The 27,053-nt window shown below is 36.1% G+C and overlaps 1 protein-coding gene across 2 annotated transcripts in view; it reads right to left on the minus strand.

The window, feature by feature from the left end:
* Positions 1-27,053, minus strand: part of PTPN4 (protein tyrosine phosphatase non-receptor type 4) — a 109,400-nt gene that overhangs the window by 31,253 nt on the left and 51,094 nt on the right. For both annotated transcript variants that reach the window (XR_010028540.1, XM_063161812.1), the window contains exons 6-13: positions 26,163-26,207; positions 25,878-25,930; positions 23,787-23,907; positions 22,628-22,715; positions 21,795-21,883; positions 16,510-16,573; positions 10,347-10,519; positions 6,665-6,733 (exon numbers count right to left, since the gene is read on the minus strand). Coding sequence is in view for 1 of the 2 variants with exons in the window: in XM_063161812.1 (XP_063017882.1) it covers positions 6,665-6,733; positions 10,347-10,519; positions 16,510-16,573; positions 21,795-21,883; positions 22,628-22,715; positions 23,787-23,907; positions 25,878-25,930; positions 26,163-26,207 (702 nt within the window). In the remaining variant the exon portion in view is untranslated. The remainder of the gene's footprint in view (positions 1-6,664; positions 6,734-10,346; positions 10,520-16,509; positions 16,574-21,794; positions 21,884-22,627; positions 22,716-23,786; positions 23,908-25,877; positions 25,931-26,162; positions 26,208-27,053) is intronic.

Here is a 27,053-nt window from a genome sequence, read left to right on the forward strand (position 1 = left end):
AGTCAAATGACTAACCAAAAATTGTATGATGTAAGAACAAAATTATATAAAACTCACCACAATGAAACTGATGTTCTATCACAGGAAACCAAATGATATGTAAGAAAGGAAACATAATAATGCACAGCTGTATTTACATGGGCAGTTCTGTATTTTCTCCATCTACTGTACTTCATTTAATGTACTTTGAAAAAAAAATGCCATTGAAATACTAATAAACTAGTGTTGGCTGTGAGGGAGACAGGCAAACTCACTAGACTTTTAATGCCTCAAAGACAATCTGACTCAAACAGCATAATCACTGAGAGATCTGAACTTAATAAATGTAGAAGAAAACCAAACAAAAAAACAAGTAAAAAAAAACCCTCTAAGTAACACAACTGTTCAGCCTCTTCAGGAAAAATAAAGCAACAAAAACATCAGGCCAAAATACTCCCAAAAAATTTCAAGAACTGAAAGTGAGGTAATCAACAACATGGCAACAGAGTTAAAAAGTTTTGTTTAGACATCAGGGATTTCCATCAAGACCACAGGCTTTCTCCCAGAAAATGCTTTGTCACTTGCCAGACAGATGCAATAATATTATTTAACTATTTAAATTTCTTTGTGAGTAACAGAACTTCATCTGGTTTTGTGCCAGTAATGTCCTTCAGATTCAAGGTCATTCTCAGCAGTGCTTTTATACAAAAGGAATTCTGCTTTCTACTTGTTGCCCTCTCTTGACATTTACAAAACTTGTTCTTCCCATTCTCTGATCATTCCAGGATGCCTACAAGCTCCTGCTTCTTCCACCTCTTTCTTAAGCACAAATGAAACCATACTTGCAATCTCTCCTGAAATACATTTCCAGTTTATATTGGAAAGCAGCAAATGAATCATCTGTGGTTGCTTTTTTCTTAGCATTGCATTGGATGGTTCAGTCATCCTGCAACCAAAAACATACCCAGACTTTCACATTTTGCTGTTTTCAACTGAAAATTCTTCAACTAACAGCAAAAATACTTTAAAACAATCCATACATTTCCCGTACATTTTGTGTTACTAGGTTTTTATTTTACTTCTACTGCTTTCATGGCACTACATAGTTCAGATTTCTCATCTGTAATTAATCAACCCTCTCTAGTTCCAGTGATACTTCAATCTTTTGTGATATAAGAATTTCCTTTCCATTTACCTTCATATTCTATCACTAAATTCTCCAGTTTTGTCCAATGAGGTGACAACATATGAATGTATGGAGCTGCTCATACAATAATATCAAAAACTAATTTCTCCCTTCACTGTCCCTGTGACACATGGTAACTGTTCTTTATCTTTGTCACTATTACTGGTTTACTGAAACAGCAACTCCAGAAAGAAGGAACTTTGAGAAATTAAGGAACTACCTGCACACACACTACATCCTCTGAAAACGGGAAACTTGCTAACAAATATGTATTTTTGCTTCTCAGAGAACTTAAAACTCAATGCAAGTCACCACCTTGAGCAGATAATATTGTCCTCAATATTACCAAAAAAAACTACAACAAGAACCAATCAAGTACTATATTGAATAAGCTTCATAGACAGAAATAAGTAAGATGTCAATACTGTTTGGTACTAATGGAGTGATGGTGTTCTTGTGGAGGGTTTATTTTTATTTTTACCCCACCAAGCAGTTCTAAACATGTATTGCACTCTGCTTTACTGCTCTAAAGTCTTACTGAGTAATAGCTGACAAATTTCAGGCAGTTAAGTGAGATGGGCCATTTTAATAATACTATTTCAGGTGTTATTTCACCTTGGGGAAAAAATCTAATAGTACATTGATATTTGAAAAGAGGGAAATATAAATTAATTCCTCCAGAGAAGCACATCCAGTTTCTTAGCACGCTTCACTATATTTAAGGAATATTAATTTGATTTGAAAAATAATTAGCTTTGTATCAGATCAATTAAACCAAAACTCCAATTTCTGTAATTTACTTCAAATGTGAGCAACTCAAACTTTGGTATCTTTCTTCACAAACATGTACATGCAAGCAGTTCTGAACAGGTAAAGAACATGAAACTGAAACAGCAGAACTGAAATGTGTGTCTGATTCCAGCCCTTTGCTATTCTTTAATTGATCAGGGCTCTGATCAGCTGGACCCTGCTGACACTTAATCATCTGTTTGCAGCCAGCAAATGAGCACCAAGAGCCAGCTCTGCCAAGACCTGGATTCTACTACCAGCCAAAGAAGAGTCTGAGGGAAAAACTGTAGAAGAACGTAATATAACCAATGCTGAATTAGGTAAGTACAGACTGCAGATACAGTAAAGGCAATTACTGAACCTCATTTACCTTCAGTGAAAAGGCAACAAATGGAATGTAGGAAAGTTGGAAGTGGGACTTTCTTTATTTAACATGCAACAACAGTATAAGTGCACCATCCTTGCCTGTGTGAAACTAGATAAATTACAAAGAGAGACACAGGAGCATATAGGGTGGGGAAAAAATTCCAAGTTTTTCCAACAGATACATTTTTGACTGCTCGAATAACCCCCATTGCTTTGTATCTTAAGCCAAAGTCTGTAACTATGTTTATGTAAACTTCCTCAATCAATACAACAAAGGAACACAAATGAGCAAAGCATCACCTTCTTCCCTATGGAAACGTCCAATGTCAAGAAAGCACTCACCTTTTATTGTGGATAGGGTTTGATCTTTCAGAAGATCACCTCACCACCATGATAAACAGCTGCAGTGTTTATCACCAAAGCTTCATCTCAATTATTTTATTAACAGCTCTAACCTCAGAGTCCCCACCCACTCGTGTTTGTTGCCCCAATTTCCTGTCTTTGCAGAAATTTCAAAGAAAAAATTACCACACTGCAGAACTGAACTTCTTAGTGCTGTGCCAATTTTAGTTCTCCTGTCAACACTTCTAAATCCAACAATAAGGTTTTTTTTTAATTAACATTTAAGATTTGTTGTGAAATATACCTATAAATTTGTCCTTTATCTCTGACTTCTAGCAATATTAAAATAATTTTCTCTCACCAGAGTGCAGCTGAGTAGATAGGAGAGGAGAACTAAGATGCATGAAACTTTGACATTTTTGAATTTTAAATTTCACCTCTGTCTGCTCAACCTGGATGCTTCTACTGCACCCAGCACAGGGCACTGATAGTTAACAGAACAAGCCATTTTCAGATTTAATTCTGGTGTACCTGCAGAGACATTCCTAAAAGTTGGAAGCAGTCCCATCTATTTGAGTAGCGACAGAAACTGAAAACTTTACCTGCCCCCAAGTCTTATGAGCTGCAATGTTACAGCAAATACAAAAAATAAACCCAAACACTCAAAACTGAGTAGCAGGGATGGAATTACATAATGCAACTAAAAAAACCCATGACATTTTATTAGCTCAGCTACAGTACAGAAAGCCTTCAAATACAGAATTTGTTTGGCATCCACAGCTGAAGGGCTAAAACCTTGCACAAGGTGGGAAAGAATAGAGGTGTTGTTTGGGAATACAGGTGGGAGTTTAAAAAGTAATCTCTGTTCCAAAAAGAAACATAACCTGAAGCCACAGCTTTGCTTTGTATTTTGATAAGGAGTACAGGGAACACATTTCTCAGCAAATCTGACAAATACTGCTGCCAACCAAGAGGGCAAAACCATGCACAAATCTGCAGGGTACATTGCACAAATGACATATGCAATTTAAAGCACCTGAGAAGTTATTTAATAGACCTCAAAAAGTGCATAATTAAAGCAAGGTTGAATTTTTGGAAACAGAGACTCCAATTTATGATAGGGAGTTTACAGATACAAATGACTGACACCCTCTCACTCAAAGTCCCTGCTCTCAGCCCCCCGCGCACACCAGAACTGAGCAGTCCTAGAATATTTTGAAAGGACTCTAAGAGAAACCCTAACCCTTTAAGAATTCTCTCAATTCATGACTTGATTGAACCTTTTATATTTTTATTATGTGCTTTTATTAAGTTTCTGGGAATTCTTATGAGGTTTCATGGACTGTGAATATCGTGCAATAAATGAGGCGAAGAGAAAAACTGTAATGAAAATTATAAAAAAACCTCCCCAAAACAACAAAAACCCCTAAACAACAACAAAAACCCAAAACCAACCAAAAACCAAAACACCCACAAAAAAACCTAAACAACTGCTGCAACGGTCTTCAGAATGCTGAACTTAGTGCTGCATGAAGATTAAGAAAACAGCACCTACATAATGTATGAGATTTATTAGTGAATATATCCTTCACAGTAATAACAAAAATTCCATGTTTAAAGGTAAATGTAAAGGTTTCTATAGTTTGAAAAAAAAATCCTTCAGCTAATTTAAAGTAAAATCCTGAGAACAAACAGCTAAGCCTGCTTCCTGTAGATAAAAATTGCTTGTTTTATTTAAATGGCTGTTAAAAAATTTTATTTCCCTGTCTCACGCTCTGCACCCACGTTTCACTCAGCATGTAAAGGCCAGAGCAGCTAGCCATTACTTGTGGCAATCAACATTTCCCAACTTAGAGCAAACAGATCACTCCAGTAACATCTCTGTGTAATTCTCTATGTTCATTTTCTCGCCATGAAATGATTCAAAGGTTTGCTTAAACAGCATTAACTCAAATAAGGCAGTTTCTAATTAGGTATTTTTAACAAATCCAAATGTAAATCTGGATAACTCTACAAAAAGCCACTGAAAATATTGCTTGAACTGATCTTGAATTAATCTTCTTATGCAATAATAAGAAAAGCAACAGCAATTATTTCAACACATGTGCCCACCTAGTTCTCAAGAAAGACCTTGAAAATCCACCAAAAGAATCCCACTGCCTGAGAGGTTAAAAAGCTGTTCAATGCTACCATGACTTTGCCTGATAAAGACGCACCACAAAAAAGAAAGGCAGGTTACAGGAATAAAACCCACACTATAGCTGGAAAATCTTAGAAAACAAAATTTATCTTCTGTATGAATACAAAAGGGCTGACATCTACTCAGCATGTCAACCTGAGATGCAAATGTTCAGAAGACAAAGAATTAATGTTCTTAAATTAAGTTTCTTGAACAACACTGAGTTCTAGAAATGTTTTCTCTTTCAAGCTTTTTTCACTCTTGAAAATATGAAAGGTCTTTAAAATTGAAAATAAATTAATTGCACACTGTCATGAGGAAGACAGAAGAAGTAGCTGATTTGTTAAAAGCCTTTTGAGATGTATTTGTTACAATACACCATTATTTCATTTCACTGATACAAACATATATGCCTCAGACATCAATCATCAACACTTAGAAACTCAAAATAGGTGGATAAATGCTCTATTCTTAATAAAAAAGCAACAACAGAAAACAAAATTCCTGAGGATGGAAGAGCCAAGCATTTTATTAACTAAAAGAAGCCAAGATTTATGAAAATAAGAACAGTTCCAGCCATGGCTTTTGATTTTATTGACTTCATCCATTTTATCCAACTATATTTTATAAACTACATGTGACCCCCAGCAGAACTTGCTGGGTTTTGCTGCAAAGGGAAGAGTGCCATCTACAGCATAAGAGTTTCTGAAATGATAAAAATACTTCTCAACACAAAGTATCAGCTCTCTTCCACTCTCTTGACTTGTGGGGAATTGCCAAGTTTAGAGTGCACCAAGAAAAACAGTTTTTAACTGATTCACAACTGTCATTCAGTGAAGCAAAGCTCACCTGTCACAGTGCTGAGTCTCCTGAGTACTAAAAAAAGTTGCTCCAAGTAAAAATCTAAATTAACTCACATTTCCAAAGCAAATTAAATGGAGTAAAAAAGAGTTTTACACAGAAAAAATGGTTTTATAAAATCTATTTGTTGAACCAGCATTTCTGCCCCCCAAACCTAGTATGCAGCTATCTATCTTTGGTGGGCTGAGCTAAAACCCAAAGTAGATTCTAATGCACAGAAAAGGGAAAGAAGGGGTGGAGACAGGGAAGGAAATCAAGGCAGAATTCACCAATGCTCTTAGGAACAGTGTCTGCAGGCACTTGGAAAATGGCAGCACTTTGCTGGATTTACTACTAGAAGTTTTCAAGTGTGAATTTCAACTCCGGAGTTCCTTAAGGGGCAAAAAGACATCTCAGATCTTGGTAAAAGTAGAAGCAGAAAAAAAGGACAGGGCTGCCCTCTCTCCCCACAAGGATTCTATTCATGATCAGAGCAAACTGCCAGGTGGATGTAGCAGGTGCTTTACTATGGAAAACAGCATCATAATTTCTGAAGAAACAACTAAATTTATGTTTCAAATCTTTTATTGACATCACAAAACTGCTCAGGAGCCTGGAAGAAAATTAAGTAATATATTCCTGATTAGCCAGCCACTCTGTGACCAAATACCTTCAGAAGCAGCTCACTTTTCATAGTAAAATACCTCACAGAGACTACAGTGGTAAAGCTGCTCTCACAAGTAAGACTCACTGCACTTATTTCTAAAGGAAATACACGTGTACAGTTGCAAGATATTATTACAGACAAAAATACCCATTAACTCAGTATTTTAATGGGTTCTTTAAACAGCAGGAGATCATTCTTTGTAATAAAAACAGCACAGAGAGTAATACAGGTAACAACAAACTATGCAGACTGAAGGCTACCCTAAGTGTTTAAAATACATAAATGGGGGAAATATTAAGGAATGTAAACTACTTACCTTGCAAATACCCTGTCTTTATTTGCTCTTTCTTTACCATACTGCACAGATTGCACCTCTGTTCTCCCACTGGAAAGCAAAACAAAATCAAGCCACTAAATCCAACATGATTAAATAACAATTTCTTTTTAAAAATTGAACCATCTCAACAAAATGCCTAAATTCTGTTTTCAGTCACGCTCAAGCAATTGCCCTAGCTTCAGTACAGCATAACCTCAGAAAGCATTTGGTAGAAATGTAGGTCTTCTTTCCAAATAATTTTAGATGTAACAAAAGCTTTCCGTTTTGTTTGCTTTTTTTAACCAAAGCAATAAGAAATTTCTGCTTGGATCTCTGGGTAACACATAATAATAGTTCCTGTTATAGCCACTGTTAAACATTTACAGCATCTCTTCCATGCTCTTCCTAAACTATTCACTGAATTGCTAGTAACTTAGTTGCTACTTAGTTTAGTAAAAAAAGACAAAAAAGTTACATGATTAGCACATCAGGATTGTATTCTTCTATGCAACTTGTCAAAACTAAGTTTAGATCTTGGAACTTGCTGACTTTTCATACAAGACCAGATGTCTTGTGTCAAATCAAAGATTCTTAATAATATTTCATCATTTCTCTTCTAGAAAAAAATATCATTTTTGAGTATCTATCAGCACTTAAGAATTGGTGACAAGATACCAGCAACACTCACTCTTGTAGCCACTTCTCCATTAATAACTTCAGAACAAGCACAGAGCCTCCTACAGGGATATTTACATAATGAAAGCAAAGAATCAGCTATTTCCACCTTCATATTACAGAATGAGTGGATGTGTGAAGACCTGAGAAACAGGTCAGCTGCAATCTCATGAAATTCAGTGAAGGGAAATGCAAAGACTTGCAGCTGAGGAGGAATAGCCCCTTGCACAGGCTGAGTGCCAACTGGCTGGAGAGCAGGTTTGCCCAGCACAGGTGAGAGCACATCTGGAATGCCTGGTGGAGTTCCAGAGCTCCACAAGTCAAGCAAAGGGCCACAAACACAACTGAGGCTCTGCAGCATCTGAGGGATGGGGAAAGGCTGAGGGAGCTGGGACTGCTCAGCCTCAGGAAGAGAAGGCTCAGGAGGACCAAATGCCACAAAGGGAAAGTAAAAACTACAGCCAGATGCTTCTTAAGGGAGTCCAGAGATATGAGACATCTTAATCAGGGCAGGCAGCAAGGACAGGGCTACAAAACAACAGCCTCATCACCCACCAAGACAAAAGAAAGTTTTTACTTTAAGATAGTTTAACACTGAACCAGGTTGCTCAGAGATGGTGCAGTTTTCCTTCCTGGAGACATTCAAAACCTGGCTGGATATGCTCCTAGGCAACATGCTACAGTGGACCCTGTTAGAACAGGGCATTGCACTCAACAGTGTCCAGAGCTGCCCTCCAACCTCTGCCATGCTGCAAACCCAGGAAATTTCTCTTTCCATACCTGCTGCCAGCAAAATTGCTGGGGTTACACATTTTAAACTCCAACAAGCAGTAAGCTGGCTGTATTTGCCTATATTCCTTTCAAATAATTCTATCATTCTATTTGTCCTTCTATAACTGCTACTAATAACTGATTTAAGGTTTTCAGAGAATGCTCCTGCTCTTTTTTCAGCACTGAACTTGATCTACTATTTTATTGCCCATTTACCCCTCATTGTGAAACACCACCAAAACCTACTGTTGATTTCAGATTTTACTACAAAACTCTGCATCACTGCAGTAGTAAATTCCCTCCAGTGTGAAAAAGGAACCTACTTGTTTCCCATCTGGTTAAAAGAGATGCTAATACACAGTAAAACTCCTCATGTTTTTTCACAAGTATTTGGTGAGGAATACTGTAAGAACCACTTTGAAAAACCCAATGGCAGTGTAAAGAAGTCACCTTTGCTCACTAACCATCTTCTACGTCCCTCTTGGAAGCTCTATTTAAAAAAAAATCCTAAATATTCTTTAACATTTGATGCATAGAAGTATTTTAGACCACTGGAAATAGATTATGTAACAATTCAATAGTTCAAAAATTTCATATCCTCAATTTCTTTCAAAAGTGGAGATAATTCTGTCTAGACCTGTTAGTTCTGTATTTTACTGACTCCTTTTGATCATACAGATGTTGGCTAGAAGTCTCTAGTCCAATCTCCTGCTGACACCAGGTCATCTCTGGCCATGGCTTTGTCTAGCTGACTTTTGAAAGCCTCCTCTAACAAAGAACCCACAGCCAGTCCAGGTAACTTGTTCTGGCAACACAGCTCTAAAAAAAACCAAACACTTTGCCTCATGTCCATCCAGGATTTTCATGGTGAAATCTCACCTGCCTCTTACCAGCACCTTGGGTCCATCAGTACTGACATCACCCTTGAAGTAGCTTTAGGATTGCTGCTGAATTCCCCCTTTGCTTCCTCTTCACCAGATTAAACAAGCCTAGAGCCCTCAACCTCTCTTTGTGGGCCATGTTATTCCTGTTACACTGCCTCTCAACAAGCTCTCAAACCACTTGCAGAAATTCCAGCCTTTTTGCTGTTCCAGCAACTTTAATGACCTTCCTCGTTTTCATGCAGTTTTCCTTTTCATCTTATGTTAACTTAAGTTGGATGTCATCATCAAAGAGCTGTAATAGTAACCACAATGATTCAGATTCAAAATCTTTACAGAAATGAAAAAGCTTCCTGAAATTCTCTACAGCAACATTGAGTCAAGTCTGAATGCTCAGATCATAGAGTGCTGTTTCTCAAATGGGTACTGTGAATGCTGGTCAAAAACAGATGCTATAAACAGTTAGCCACTGAATTACTTTCCTCTTTATACATTTATGCGATTCACAAGTGGGACAGAAATAGCCTGTTATTCTGTTTTCTAGCTTTTCATCCTGTCCCTTTGTACGTCACAGACACTACTGCCATTCTAGATGGATGATTAGTAGCAGCTCTGTTATTCTCTGTTTCAGGCATGATTTAAACCACTGGCATTCTGCATTACTTGCAGAGACAGTTAATTCAGTCACTGAACAGAAATTTTTTCTTTTAAATAAAAAGTATAAACCAGCAAAACCCAAAACCACCCACTCCAGCATTACAGGGATTATAGTTACTCCACATTCATTCTGTGCACCTCCAAGCTTTTTGCCTGTAATTTTAAGTTCATCCTTAAAGGTTATGGATTTAATTTCCTCCTCATTTTCTAAAGTTCTGGGTTTGATACGGAACATGTATGTCCTTTGTTTTCACCTAATTCCTATTTGTATACATGTAGATAAGTGAGCTTTACTTGTACAAGCTTCTTTTCAGTGATTTCTATTTGGTATTTATTTAGGTCTGTTTTGTTGCTATTGCTGCATGCAGTACCTGAGACTCAACAGTTTTCAAAAAGACCAGGTCAAAGACTTTGAAATTTTGAGACAACATTTTTAAGATAAACATAACCCAGCAGGAAAACAGGCCAAGAAATGCTGCCTGGGAGACAATCTCAGAGCACTAGTGCAACAATGACCACTAATAATGTAATAATTGTATTTTCAAGCTATCTTAAAAAATTTGAAACTCAGGCCAGCAGGGAAGGGGAACAGTTGCAGGATTTAAAACCTACTTGAATTACATCTGAATATAGATACTAGATCATTCCCCGAGCTCACTACTCATATTTTCTTCCATATATTTTAAATCAGCACTTACCAGTACCGGAACTTGGAACCCAAAGTGAAATAATGTGCAAAAAAGTTCTTCTGAGGCGGGAGGGGTCTGTCCAAACGGAAGAACGTGTGATGCTCCACACAAGCTTTCCACAAATTCTTACATGCTCTGTAATTCACCATGTTGAATCCCAGTAATGTTTCCCTAGATTCATGCTAAAAAATGAGAAAAATGTATTTCACGTAAGAATTATTTAAAGTTCTTTTTGAAAGTAAGAAATATTGTTGGCTTTGGGGTATTTTTTTTAAATAATGCTTTTTTGAAGTAGGACTTTAATTTTCTATTAACTTTATATGTAACAAACCCTTTTGAAATGCCTTTACAATTTCTATAAAGAATTTTTTTTGTTCCTCTGAGTTATTTTTGTTTTAAAAACAGCCTGCTCAAAGGTTAACAGTCTGTTTAGTTATATAGAAACAAGTCTAAAAGGTATGACCCAAACAACATGGAAAGAATTCCATGATTTGGGAGCTCAAAGACAATGTGCCTCTCTGTTCAAAACTACAGCTAAAATGAGTAATTGTCATGAACACATGGCAGTTGAAGATTGGGAACAGGTATTGATCTCAAGAATAAATGACAGTTTCTACTTCTAAATGATTGACTAGATTCCTGGGAAATGCAAAAAGCAAAATGGCAAAGCAAGCCAAGCTGTTCTGCCTGTTGAGAGAGCTTGATAACAACCTCTGTAGGTCCAGAAATATCAGCAGCATTTTTCTTTCTCTTCACAGTACTAAATTCTCCCCAACACTTTGCACACCTTAACTGATTAAACTTAGCAGTAAAGTCCTTTTCCAAATTAAGCTTTTGTTGGTCTGCTCATCTTCAGATCTGCTGAGAAACCAAGGCACAGAGACCTGCAATTCTTCCCCCAGTGTTGTATTCAGGAATAAGAATGACACTATTTTCAGCCACTGGACAACTTTGGAGTAAAATAAAATAGATTTAAAACAAACAGCAAATTCTAACTCCTTATTGATGAAATTTAAGAAATTATATTCAAGAAACTAAATCCTGATATTTTAATTCAATTGCAAAGATTACTTATATCTGTTTTTAATTTCCAAGCATTGCCAACTGTTCCCCGTATTTTCTAGACATGAGAACAGAACGATTTAAAAATCAGAAATCAGAAATAAGATAACAGAAATTAAGCCCATTACCTATGCAGTTATAAAAGGCTTTATCAACAACCTAAAGGTCAAACAATATAAACAAGGTAGATTACTATTCTGCAAGAGAGCAACTATGTATAATTATGGACTGCCTTCACCTGGATCCAGTAAAGGATGAAACAGCTAAAATTTTAGATTCTATCAACAAGTAATCGTGATGTAGCAAATTTTCATGTTCTGTCAGCCTTTTAAACAGTTGGAAAAGAAAATCTGACAAGTTACATGAGCTGGTGATCATGCATTTAATGTCATTCAAAGTATTATAATTATGGGTTGGGGAAAAAAAACATAACCTGCTGTTTCCCCTAGTTTGTATTCCAGAAACGAGCTGATCTGAATCTCATTCCACCATCTGATCAGTAGATCAGACATGAAGCATGAAGGAGGAGCTGGTATGGCAGGATGAGAAGGAGCTGCAGCAAGATCAACTTAATTGTAATGCAAGACAGCACTTTCACAGGAACTTGGTGTGCTAGAGCTTTAAAGGTACCTTAACAATAGTTCTATTCACAGCTTGTAAAGCTTTCATTGCAGTGCGGGGAGAACTGATTCTCAAACCCTACCCTTCATCTCAATTACAGCTAGGAAACATTGTTTAGGATAAAGAATAATATATGATATTGGCTCCTAAGTGCACTCATCCCTCCCCTATTCACCCCTGAAGGTTTTGTTATATTCCAGTGTAACTTGGGCACTTGAATTTCATCTTAGCTGATGATTCTGGGGTGCAGGGTCTGGTTCTACTGCTGGATTTAGAGAAAGGCTGCCCCTGTATTCCTTGGAAACAGCAGGCTTGAACCAATGTGGGCTCAGCACAGGACCCCAGGCTGACATTTGCAATATCCACGGTAGTTCAGCTGAAAACACATAAAGTAACAGGACAGTTCTACTGCAGCCCTGCAGCCCAAGGAATGCCTTTACAGCACAAGGCTCCAGCAAGATGCAGCATGCTCTATGGTCTGATAATGACATGCAGGCATTTCAGGGAGTTATGTCTGCTGTGTTAGACAGTGTCAGAGACTCACAGCAGGATTCTGCTCCAAAATTATTATCTTACTAATTATGTCTGTGGTTTTTATTAAAGAGAGGAAAACAGTCTGCTTGCCATGGAGAGGAAGAGTGAAGCAGCTGGGATGCAAAACTGGTAATGAAGATCTGGGCCCCAGCACAAAACTACAGTAAGACAAACAGAGGTAGGAGAGAGTGAAGTCCAAGTCATCTTTGTGATTCCTATTACTAAAAACGCAAACTCAACAAAAAAGCAGCCTGGATGTTGGTGCTCCTCTCACACACAACAGCTCAGTACTTTGAATCAGCACCTTGAGTGGGGCCATTCATTCAAACCCACCTTTGCCTGCTTTGAAACAGTGACTCCAGAGCACTGCTCCAATCTCTGGCTGCTCAGGAAAGAAACTGGGTTGAAAATTTTACTCTCTTACTTTGGCTAACCAAGGAAAAATCCCAGGGGAAAAAATAGCAGAAATTCCCTACCCTATCTTAGAGACACAGAGTTGTGCTTTATAAATTAGGCAGCAATCAGGTAGGCATCTAATGAATGCTAGTGCTACTTAAGATCTAGTATGTACTTGGGCAGATAAGCCCATGCACCACCTTGTGATTTCAGACCAAGTTATTTCTAAAAGTCAGTCAAAAAAAGTCAAACAAAATTCAAAGCACAAACTTCATATACATAACCTATAATTAGAAAAAATAAAATCAATTATTTTGGCCACTCACTGAAACAAGGTTTCAGTTATGGCCATAAACCTATAATATTGTTTAGTTCCTGACTCAGGTAATTTTTCAATGGACATTTGCCTTCTTGAAGAGCAAAAGAAAATGTTGAACAGCTTCTTTGGCTGTCAAAGAGTCAATATCACAAAAACATGCTGGATGGCATTAAGAGCTTGATGCTGGCTATTGATATTACTGCAGCCAAGGGTGCAACTAAATACAACCAGAGAAGTTTAGGGAAACATCTAGAAAAACGAAACTATTGAATTATTCTTAAGCAGCTTCAAAGCATGTAAGGGAAGCAGCACATAGAGCAGGGAGAAGAAAGTAAGGTACGATGGAAAAAAATGCTATTGAAGTAATGGCTCAAGAGGCTTCTAATGCTGGATGAAGAAGTTCCACATATAACATAGTTTTCCCCCACAAAATCATAAAAAAACAATGGGGAAAAAACCTACTCCAGTGGAAATATGCTTCAGCCATATGATCGTCAGAATATTCCACCAGCTTCCACTCAAGATTGTATTATACTAGCACTGGAAAATGACTGTGACATTCAACTGCTTCATCTCCCTTCATTTAAGTGATTTATTTAAACACTGATATAATCTAATGAAAGTAGGCAAATAATTCTTTACTTATGTTGCTGCCTTTAAGCTATGCCAAGTCAGCAAACAAATTTAATAGGCGATTATGAGATAAGGCACTTGCACTTTTGAGGACAGTTGCAATTAAAAGCTCTCAACACTTATTAGCAGTATTTGAAAAATATCTTTTTAGAATCATATAAAAGTGTATGTAACGCAGTTGGGAAAAAATAAAACCAGTGGAAAATTCCTTTCCCAAGTCCACTAACTTAATGTTCTACAGCATCTCAGCTCTGCATTCAAATAAATGCAGTTTCTCAGATGTACAATTTGTTATATATTTACACACCCGTTTGAAACACATCATCAGCATACCATGAATGTATTTCCCCTGCCATATCGTAAATAGGTGATTTAAAATATGCACTCAAAGCACTAGACCAGAGATATTTTACATACCAAATGTGCAATCACTGAGTCACTTCACCTAGTTTCTGCTGCCTAAAGAGAGTCATTTAGGCTCCCTTTATTGTTAATGGGAGAGAAAACAAAAGCAAAAGGAAAAATATACCACCAGAGAACAACTTAATCCATCCTAAAACATCCTTCCTGTTCAGGCAAGATGTTTCAGCCTTTGCATGTGATTATTATAGAAGAAATGTAATGATGAGCTTTGGTGAGCCAAGTATCATGAATCAGAGAATATGTTCTTTTAACCTAACTGAAGCTGAATATAGGTGAGATGAATCTTATCCTATTAATCTAGCCAGGGAAAGTAACTCTGGAAACAATAATTTTAATATTAGCTGTGATTAAAAAATTAGTTTAAGTATGACTTCTTTGGAAGCCAAATTTGAGCTTTGATCTTAAAATATTCATGATTTGGAATAAATGAAAATAAAGTTCTTGCCACCAGTTTTCATCTGATATACAGAGTTTAAAGAAAAACACTACAAGACTTTTTCATTTGTCGGCTTGGATAAGATGTCTCAGATGAGAAATTACATTAATTATATAAACTACATTCTCATGCAAGAAATAATATGTGGAGTATTAAAAAGCAAGAGAGAACTAAGATGAGAAAGCTATCTTGGTATTACCTTTATTATAAGCAGGTTTCTTTTCTGCAGAAAATAGAGGAAATACTCAAGTACACAGTACCAATCCTATTTTATATCTAGGTATCTTAATCTTCAGGGTCCTGAACTCTGCTACCACAGCCTTTTCATCAAGTTCTAATTTAGGAAACAACTAAGTCCATAATAATTGCAGTCCATAATTTCTGAATTCCAAAAAACCCCAAATTGTCACCTCACATGCAAATACAACTTTCCTGCAACTGTAAAGGCAGTTACACACACTGGTATCATGACAAAATTTGACCTCAGCCTGCCTTTGAGAAGAGACCTGTAGCTCCAGTGGGGTTTTACAAAAATGCTGTGTCACCCCAATAAAACATTCCTCCTCCACCTTTTTTGTATCACTACTTTTCTGCTCATGTTGCATGATGTCTGCTCATATTGACAGACCTGCTCACTTCATGATTGTGAAGGATCTGCTTTTAAGATGCACCTGTTGATACTCAGCACTACTAGCAGTCACCAGACATGGGCCTCACCTGACAGAACAGGTGTTTCTCTTCTTTAACCACATTGTCTGGAAACCTGGAACAGCCTTACAGTACTCAAGGTGCATTTCTGCCTATCTTTTATATCTAGTCTGTAACTCTCCATTTTAGGTCTTCAAATCACAGACTCATAGAACATTAAGGGTTGGAAGAGATCTTAAAGATCATCCAATCCCAACCCACCTCCCACCAGACCAGGTCGTTCAACCTGGCCTTGAACAGTGCCAGGGCATCCACAACCTGCTCCAGTGTCTCACAGTCCTCACAGTAAAGCCTTTCAGATGTAAGAATTGCAATAATCTGACAGGTTAATCACATACTCATATTTTTAATAAATTCCTCCATCTTTCCCCAGTGCTGTGTCTGTGATGGAAGCTCATCTCTCAGGGGCACAGAACAATCAATTTCGTGCTGAATTAAATGCTCAGTGGTCCTGTGCTGCTTCATGGGGTAGCAAACACACAACTCAAGCAGTGAAACATTCAGCTCCAACCCTTCTCACAAGAAATTCAGAAGTAGGCATAAAAATATACTACATGTAATTTAAAACTACAAAGGAATTCTTATCTCCTCTGTTTAAATATAAGTAATAAAGTCATCATGTATTACCAAATCTGAATAATACAAATCAACATGTTTATCAAACATTAATTTACAAGCATATATACAACTGAAGCAGCACTAAGCACTACCTTTACGTTGAGTCTGGTTTTTCATGAAATTTAAATATAATATTGATTTACTTTCAACCTTTTCCACATTTATCTTACACAAACAAGTTACATTTCCTGCATACAAATGTAAAACTAGAAGTATCTAAAATATAAGGCAAATCAAATGAAAAAGAAAACTTATAAAGCATTGTAATGGTCTATTTGAAACATAAAAGAGCCAGAATGTTGGTGAAACTGGACTTTTAATTGCAGAAAAAACAAATAATCAGCATAGTATCAGTAGTATAATGCAGACAGGCAGTAGAAGAAATGTCATTGCTTTCAGATCAAATGTAAGACAGTACTCACCAGTTCTTTCCTAAGTTGAATAAAAAACTGCTTGCACTTAAAAGAAATTTTTACAATCTTCAACCTAAATGAAAAACAAAACCACAATATTAAAACATTTCATATCCTGAATTATGGTTAGAGGCTTAAATACACCTACTGAAAATATACTTTCTAGAGAGAACATATTTCCCTTCCATGGACAAAAATATAAGGTATCAAAGATTATATAAAATAGTCTGTATAATTTGAAATTTGTGAGCTGTGTCTTTATGTTATCCACCAAATTCACTTGTTTACATCCCAAACCCAAGGCAGTTGCTAATTTTGGTATCTTTTCCCCATTCCAAAGCCCAAAGAGCTTTTCTATCCTCAGGTCATTCCAGGCAGATGTTCTCTTTTCTCAGGCTGCTTTCATTATCCCTTAGAATATGAAAAAAATCCTTTGAACTTCACCTGATCCCTGAAAAACATTCTTTCTCTATGTTCTTACATGTCTTTAAATATTACCAGAACTTGTTTTAGTAAAATAGTTAGGATAAGATGTAAGCACAGAGATAGGACTCACAACCCTAAAAAAAATGATCACTTTATTAGGAGGAAAAAACATTTAAATAACACATGAAAGGGAAAAATCTGCCTACAGACATGTTCACCTTCCAGGTTATTTATAAACATATAAAATACTGACACTAATTGCAGACTGTTTTGGATGGTCACTCTGATAGTAGCTACACAAAATGGGAAAAGACTAGCTGTATTTTCATCACAATCTAATGACATACTTCTTCAAAGAAATGTAATATGAGGATAGTCAATATATTTTATTAAATATACAGGAGTATCACTTTGGTCAAGTAATAAAGTGAGGTTCAAACTGTAAAAAGAAAAACATAGTAACTTTTTTTACTTGAAAAATGAACAACTGATAAAATACTGCAAACTGACTGGAATTACTACTTGCATATTTATCACTTGCTGAATAAAAACCCCTTTAGACCAGGAAGGATGAGAAGCAAAACATTGACAGACACCTAAGTTGGATATCTATATATAGAAATTATCTTCTTAACTAAATCAAATAAAGACATTTTTCTCCAGGGGATTATTCAGAGCAGGAACCTATGTGGGATGTCCTCATTTGTGGGAGTCTTTATCTGCAGTAACATAAAGACACTCCATGAATATTAGTGTTTAAATTATGGTTATTTACATATTTTCCCGTTTCTTTTTACTTTCCCAGCCCTGCCATTAGTTTAACAGTTAACAATAAAAACATTTTAAAAAAAAAAGCAGCAGCAAAAACTGTCCTATTTGTTAGTTGGGTTTTTTTTTTTAATTCTTAACAGATTCTTCCTATTTGAGCTAGTTTCTCAAGGATTTGACACTTAAAGGTGAGTTATATCTTATCTACTGAAATCACATTATTCCCCTGGCAATGCACCAATCTTCTTAGAACCTCCTGTGACAAAAACCTGCTTAAGGATAATGTAGGATGGGTCATATGTTTGCTGGATAGGATATACACTAGTGATTAACAGTCTGACTGTGGGAAAAACAGAAAAAAAAATTAGACTATTTAGGCTGCAGCTAATCAACAAGTGTGTTATTACTAATTTTTCTAACACTTTGGTGTACAGGGCAATTAAAAGAACATTTTAATATATACCTTTTCTAAAAATTAAGCCCCATACACTTTGCATACACATACACAGATTTAGTTAGCAATTATTCCATTTATAAAAACTATCTCTCACTCTTTGGGGTTTCCTCTTCTGCTAAAGAAATTACTACCCTTGGTAATTTACAAACTCAAGGAGATTAATACATACAGGGTTTTAATGTCATCCTATAATTTAGGCTTACAGAGTGAGGTCAGCTGACTTTTAAGCCTGAAACCATTTGGAACAGACTCAAAGCTGTAACATTAGCCAATAAGGTCTAACTCAACTCAAAAGAGCCACCATTCAAATACAAAGAAATGACTCAGCAAAGCTGATTCCCAGCTATTTCAAAAAAAATACAGCAGATGAGAGAGTTCCTATGCAGTGCTAATCTCCTGCTAGGCACTGAATGAGCATATCCATACTGAGCCCAAGGAAAAGGCATCCTGTCTATGCTTCCTCTCTCTGACTGTTGGCAATGCTGGATAGAAAAAGAAAAGCATAAGAACAGGCAGGCATCAATATTATTTTCCTGGTATGATTTCCCATCTACAGTCACCTCAGACATCCTAAATAATAAAATATATCTTTTTTAATGAAGAGAAATTTGAAATCCTAGTCTAAAATGTAGATTGTCCTCGAACATGTGGAAGGAATCTCCTGATACCAAGCCCTGGTTCTCACAAAGGCTTTGCCACCCCAACCCTTGGGAGGCGATAAGGCAGGACATGAGCAATCCAGCAAATTTCTTGAGCAAGACCTCTTGGACACAGGTTCTGAACCAGTCACCCAGAGAAGATGCTCCTGGCAGCCCAACTCACAAACAAGAAAGGATTGTCCAGATTTAGTAGCCAAAGACAAAAAGGCCTCCAGCAGCTGGGAGATGGTGAAGCTAAAGATCTGAAAGGAAGGGGAAGGATGCACAAGACTAAACCATGGGTTCAGGAGAGGGAACTCCAGTTTGTTCAGAGCTCTGGTGGGCAAAATCCCACAGAAGCTGCCTTTGGTCACAGGAACAGGCAGTCAGTTTTAAAGGACAATCTTCTCAATCCAGAACAATCCTGATGCGCTAGAAAATATGCAAGCATGAAAAGAGGCCAGCCAAGATGCACTCAGAACTGCTGATTTGGCTCAAAAACAAGAAGAAGTGCACAAGATGTGTAAGCAGGATCAGAAGACCAAGGAAGAACACAGTACCACCTAATCATTGAGGGGTAAAACCAGGAGATCCACAGCACAACTGCAATTGCAACTGGCACTGGATGCAAAAGGCATCAAAGCTTTCCAGAGATAGAACCACAAACAACAGGCTAAGGAAAGCACGTTTCCAACTGCTGAACAGGTGGTCTAGTAACACAGGAAAGGCTGACCTACTCCATGGTCTGCTCCTTTGGTCTTCAATCTCCTTGGATTCCCAGGTCTCAGTGCCTGGTAGCAAAGTTTAGGGAAAGGAAGAATTATATACAATACAGGAAGATCAAGTTAGGACACATGGATAAAAGGCAGTGTCCTTTGTTTTCCTCTATTCCACACTTGTCTTCCTCCTGTTTAATTTCTCCCCATGATCAAAAGGTTCATCAAAAGCAATTTAGATACAATATCAAATTTGAGAGTGATAGGGCAAAGACATTTTACTTGAGTCTTCTCTAAGCAATACAGTTAAATATTTCCTCCCATGTACATGCACTTCTATCCTCTCACTTGTCTCAAAACTCAGGAGTACTAAAAAACAGCTATCCAAATATCTACTATACCTATAAAGCACTACATAGCTCCACTGCATAGGAGCAAGGAGCAAGAGTAAGTGGTAGCAAAAAGAAGTAGTATCAGTACTAGTGGCACAACAGCAGCAGCATGATTATGGATAGAAAGAAAGAGTAATATGTCTATTATTGAGCTATATTGTGGAAATTGGTATTTCAGATTATTACTCCTAGCAAAAGAAAGCCTCTCACAGGGTGAAATGGGGAAGGGTGGTTTGTTTTTTTTTTTTTTTGGTAAAGACCAATTATGTTGGAACTATAGTTTTCACAGCAAGAAATTAATATCCCTGGTGTCAGCTGATATGGTTGAATACAAAGAAGAACTGTTTAGGTAATTACACACACAAAAAAAAAAACACACTAAGAGAATTTAGATCAGCATCCCTGGCATGCAAACAATATGAAGCAGAGCTCAGAGAAACCTCCAACTTCCATTAGTGACATGCAGCTTAATTATGACTTAGATTGTACGTACTCAGTAATTTACCAGTGTGATTTACAGAACCTAGTTCTACTATTGCTGTTTTCCCAAAAATAACAGCAGTAAAATCAGACTGAAATAAAACCTTCCTGATTATTACAGCATTCCATTTGTAAAGCAGCCTTGGCCCAGAAATAGCTCCAACATCTCTAAACTCTCACCACATGAAGGATTTCTTTCCTGGAATGTGTTACTACTATAAGGGCAGGTCTGACTGACTGGTACAGTAGTTTCAGGTTTATCATTGCAAGTTCCAGTTTTAATTTAGCCAATAACCACGAAGATTGGAAATTTAAATGCTTTGTAATTGTCTCAGTCTTACTTTTCTTCAAAGGCATACAGGTAAAATGTTCACCACATTCAGTTGTACTGGCTGCAGATAACACTTTGATATAGCTTCATTTTTTCTTTCTCTGCAAAAATCAACTAAAATTCAACCAATGACACTGTTTCTCAGCTTGATAAACCACAAAATATATAACTTCCTACAATAAACTTTGAGACTAAGCCTAGCACAGAAGACCAGAATATCTCAGAAATTCACTGGGTTGCAGAAAAGATCAAACACACATCAGCAGCAAACAAAAATGCAAAATCAGTAGCAAATGAACAGTTCTGATAATTTCTCCTGAACTAACAGCTTTTGTGCCTGGTGAACTAATATCTTTTATGATAATCTTATATGACTGACTTCACCCACTCAGAATGCAGCTATAGCAACTCAGCAACACAAGTAATAAGGCTGTCAAAGTGAGCTCCAAACCAGCAAGGGAAACCAAGGGAAGGTTACTTCTGCAGGAACTAAGAAAGGCATTTCCAGAAAGGTGACATAACTTCTGCAGAGCACCACAGAGGTTATAGAGTACTTCTAAAGAATTTAGAGATTAAAAGATTTACTGCAGTAAATGCACTTTTTGGATAATATAATGAAAATGGTTATTTATAAATGAAGAGATGACAACATCCTAAATGCTCCACCTCAGTTATTCACAAGTATCACAACTACATTAAATTTCAAGCACACAGTACAATTAATTTAAAGGTCACAAAACAGGTAAAAGCAGTCAATATCTAGTTAATATTTTTCAATTCACCTGTCTCTTTAAAGACTGTAAGCTAGCCCACCACACTGGCCCTGGCTATATAGTTAAAGTATGCTGGCAAACTCCTGAAGAAAAAGAGTATTGAAATTCATTACAGTTTCATTAGAGTTTCAAAGTTGTTTAACAGCACAACATGCAGACCAGGACAAATCCCTTCCCACCCCACACAAAATTCCCCATGGCACGTGACATAAATAATTTCAACGTGATATAAAACAACATAAACTTCAGTCTTTTTAAGAGTGGTAAAAATATCTTGAAATAGCAAATAAAAACATTAAACAGCTGTCCTTACCACTGAAAGGTGTTAATTCGTACACGGTTCTTAAAAATTAGTATTCCACCTGACATCACTCCAATCATGATTTCATTGTTACTCTGATCCTTTAAAATAAAGAAAATTATTTGAAGAACATTATAAATATCTTTTCAAACCTCATATATATTCATTCTCATCTCTGTCTAAATACACAAAATAATGTGAAAGGAAATGTGTTTTAATAAGACAAATAAGAAATTAAATTATTCCCTCCTCTTTAGGACAAACCTGAATGTTTGCTCTGAGTTCCTTATAAGCTACCACAAATTTTAATTTCTAAAGTTAGATCTTCTGTCTTTCACCTACTTTGATGAAATAAATACAAGGGCATTCTGGTTTATTAAGAATAGCAGCACTAATAGACTGGTTTGGCATTTGCTACCAGCAACCAGCAACTTTAATTCCTACCTGAAAGGAAACTGCAATCTCAGAACACAGAGAAGAAAGATTCTAAAACAAACAATATTGCAAGCATATTTAAGTAGCACTTTTTTCTCGAAATATGTTTGCACTCTAATCAAGCACCTGCTATGGAACTCTCAATATGGCATTCAAGGCAACAAAGCTCAACTTGATTAACACACAGATAAACTAAGCACAAATAGGAGCAAAGAAATGCCCTCTCTATAGTGAAACAGTGGATATTCAATCAGTAAATCCCAGTAAGGCACCTAACAGTATAATATTTTTTTCTCTTATTTTCTCTTGTAAGCAAAAGCCAGGAAGGCTCACAAAAAGAAAAGTGTATTTTCCCATAAATCTCAGAGGAATACATTTTTACATTGCAACACTAGTTCATCCAAACTTACCCTTGCATAGTGCAATTCAACTCCATAAAGTTCTAAGGTACGTGCTGTATTGAGATAATTGAACTCTGCTTCTGCAGGAGACAACCCTCTGAAAGAAAGCAGCTAAATCAGAAATGTTCTGACACGACCTCCCACATCAGGCTCCCCAGGTGAGTGCAGACAGAAAATCTGCATTCATTTTACTACTTCTATCCCCACCCTGAAATCTGAATTTCCTTTCTTATGATAAACAGACTGTAATTCAAAAATTTTAACAGAAAAGTATTTATGTTTCCAAAAGTACAGAAGTCTTGACAAGAGCTCACAACATATTTTATTTTAATATACTTCATCATTTAAATGTTTGTGGAGCCCCAGAATCTGGAAATTAGTTTTACAGTTCTGTATTTGCAATTGGTAATTTAAACTACCATCAACTCATTCAAATGTCTTTAACATAGCTAAGAAAAATTTTTAAGCCTTTATCTGAAATTAATGCAACATTCTGTACTTTTGAAAGCAAAAATGACCTGATCAAGCAAATGTTTTATAAATATGGCTTACATTTTGTTACATTTAACTAACAAAAGGCACTTAAGTTCTAAAATAGGAAGGAACCATCACTGGAAAGTACCACAATGTTACATACTGAAAAAAAATATTTTCCATTGCTTCATTGCCTTTTCCTCTTTTTGAAAGGTCAGAGACTCGTGTACAGGAAAGAGCAGATATTGAAGAAAAGGACTTTGTTACTTCTAAAGCAACTCTTTTACTGGAAAGAGCATCATGACAACAAAGCCCTTATGCTCAGAACAATCCCAAAGACTGAAAAAAAAATCTTAAAGAAAATGTATCTGCCCAAGTTAATATACAACATAATATGCACAAATACTGTTTTCAGAGAACCTTTAACTTAATATGTTCATTATTTCACTAATTTAGATATTCATATTTTGTATAGACCATCAATGGTATTTACTATACAGGTATTTAGTCTATAAAAAGAAAAAAATCACATTATCTTAAAAGAAACAACCAAAACCAACCAACCAACCAAAAAAACCCAACAACCCACCCACCCCAAAACCTTTAAGAAAAACCACTATTTTGTTTTGTATAATAGCACAGCATCAGCAGTCAGGATTTGACAAAGTCAGTATCTTCTGATGTAAATCCTTACATGTGCTGCTGATGTAATTTTGCTATTTCTTTTTCAAAGTCTTGAGGCTGGCTAGGGATGAAAGAATATTCTGAGAGGTAGCCTGGCAAGTTTTCTGAATGGTTGTAGTCTCCCAGCTCGGCTAAAATATTAAAAAGAGAGGTTATTGTTTATCACTGATGTATTTGGCATTGTGCAATGCCCCCAAATTCACATGAGTCTGCTCCCACATAATTTATGATCCACAGCAAAGAAAAATAGAGAAGACATTTGGACTCCCATTTTCCCTTTTGAATAAACAGTCACATTCTCAGAGAATATTATCGAGATTATTTGGAGAGAGCTTTGATTATGCACTTATGAAGGAAGTTCATAAAGTGTTTAATTTTTAACAGACAAATTAATCCATAAATGCTGTCATTACAGCTAGCACTAAGTAGGATATATATATATATAGGAAAGCATTCAATTTTCTCTTACTATTTTACTTTTGCTTGTTTTCATGTGATTACACTATTTTTTCTTTTAACACTACAACTGCTATTTCGTTATGAAGATCTGCAAAGTCCAGCTACTCATTCTGCACCAAAATACATTCAGAAGCATTTGAAAAATATTTTTTGTACATTCATTTGTATGTATGAAACAAAGTACACATACATACACCTACATTGAAACTGTTTTACTTGAAACTACTAAAACGTGTGTTTACATAACTTGTAACACTTTCCTAAAATTATAAGAAATAGATTACAATCACATTTGTCAGAAAACAGCATATAAACAACATTTGCTTAAATTCTTTGAAGCTTTCTAACCACAGTAGAAAAAAATTCAGCTCTAAGTATCTGCAATCCATGTAGCAGATCGACAGTGATAGATAAGAAACATAAAATGAAAAGAGGAGAGATAAAAATAATATATCATGATCTGGGGTCCTGGGCAGGCCTAGCAGCACTGACAAGGCAGATGAAGGCATTTATTGAGCAGGAGGATGAGGAAAGGAAGGGAAGGTCACTTGCATCACCACAAATAATTTAGAAACTAGAAAATTGGACCAGGTTTCATAACAGAATGCACTCCTTGCTGAAATCCAAGAGTAAATCTGCTATTTACATGTATTTATAAAGAATCCAGGAAGTTTATTACTAAGCAGGTACAGGAGTCATTAGATAGAGCTCTGCACACTGGCAAACTTAGTAGCAGCAGGATGTCATGGATAAATGTAAATACAATGCAGTGTGCATACCCACCACTTCTACAGTATTTCCCAAAAAAATGTTATCAGGTTTCCACAGTTCCTGTTATCAAATACTTCATCTCTTCTAAGACTAATTCCTATGGTATGACAGCATTTGCAGTACATTTTTCAGGCAGCTGAAGTGTGGGAGTTTTGTTTAAAAGAAACTGTTCTATTGATTGACCTACAAAAAGGTGACCACTGAGCAAAACCATGCATAAAACATGACATTACCATTACAATATATATTTTATGAAAGTAATAACATGGACACTGTTTCTCTGATATGTACAAAGTGTATAAAATACTAAGGCACATGTAAGTATCTTCAAGAGTAGAAAAACACATGAATGTGAATAAATATATTGGGATTGCTTCATTTCAGCTTATGAAGAAAAACTGAGTGAGGAGGAAAACTAAATCTCAGTTTTCAAGACTCATCTACTCACTGGGTGGCTTAAAACTGTGAAGACAGGTATTGAACTTTTTGGCCAGATAAGACCAGAACTTCATTTTCCACACCTATTTGGAGGTTCACTGTATAGAATGTTAAAAATGTTCTAGTGTCTTAAGAAATACTTTTTAGTATCATTCTCAAGGCCACAATTCCATGCCTCAGAATGCACAGAAATTATAAGAGTATTGATTTGGGGTTTTCTAACAGCATGGCTTTAAGTATTTTTTCCATATCCAATTCAGCAAAACATACTGGGGGAGGACAACCAATCAATGCCCTTAATCATGAGAAAATTAGCACCATGCCCACAAACACCACAGTATAATACTATACAAAGTACATTCTTTAGAAACTAATCAATAAGACTTTTTATATATTTCAGTACTAACAAGTACACAACATTAATTATACTTACATTGAACAGCATAGGAAGCCAGAAGAGCAGCAGTATTATAAGGACAGGGCAATCTGTTTTGTTTTTAAAATGATAAATAAATAAAATTACATATTTCATATGACATTTGGTTTTGAAAACTCTAGGTTTTATAGTCTATGAACAAATTTGACAGGTAATTATTATAAACTCATAGACAGTGATTTATTCTTAATATGTTTTCATTTTTGCAGGTAAAATCTCCCATTATGAACTTTTTCTTGACCAGATTTGCATTAAATGCTTAACACAAGAAAAATGTCTTACCTTCCAGTAAGAATGTCCTGCTTAATTTGCAAAAAGTACTGGTACCTTATTTAAAAAGCAAACAAAAAACACTACAATTAAAATTAAAATTATTCCATCATTTTTCATCAATTTGATATAATTTGCTTTCAGTTAGTATAAAACTAACACTTGACATTTTGCATGCTGTTTCCTTAACTCTAATAGGAAAGAAATGAAACTTTGCTTAGTAAACTAATACAACTTGGCAAATTAAATGACTTACAGGCTATGAAGTTATACCTGATATTTCACTAAAAGGCTACAAATTTCACATTTTTCCTGCTTTATACAGCAACCACAAGTTGCAGTTTGCATCTGTGTATGGAGGTACCCTCATAAGAGTGATCTGTACTCTAGGTAGACCTAATATATTCTGAGTATTTGATACTGCTGTGTTTTCATTTATATTCATTATTTTTATCCATTATTTTTAGTATTTTGGAGTTACATTGTTATTACTAAAGTTGAGCACTCTTTTATGTCAAACACCTCTCAATTAACTTCCCTTGAGCTTCCAAAGTGTTCTTTAAATTATGATGTGAAAAAAGCTTGTTTTATAAATTCATCTAGCTTTTTCATGCCCACTCTTTCAAGTCAGGAAGGAGACTGATATAACAAAAAGAACAGCCAAACATTTTAAAACACAAACTACATCCCACCAAACAGGAGCACCAGAAACACCATGACTTTGAACTCCAACAAGACAGAAAATACAAATTTCCCTCCAAATTGCTTCCTTTGTTTCTCCAACAAACCCCAAATATTTTGTTAAGGTGTCAGAATGAATCTTTTGTTCATTCAGTTTAGTTCCTTCACATTTAACTCAGAGGTTTTAGAAAATTTGACAAAAGTAAGACATGTACATCAAGT

Source organism: Melospiza melodia, chromosome 8 (assembly GCF_035770615.1).
Source record: "Melospiza melodia melodia isolate bMelMel2 chromosome 8, bMelMel2.pri, whole genome shotgun sequence".
NCBI classification, from domain to species: domain Eukaryota; kingdom Metazoa; phylum Chordata; class Aves; order Passeriformes; family Passerellidae; genus Melospiza; species Melospiza melodia.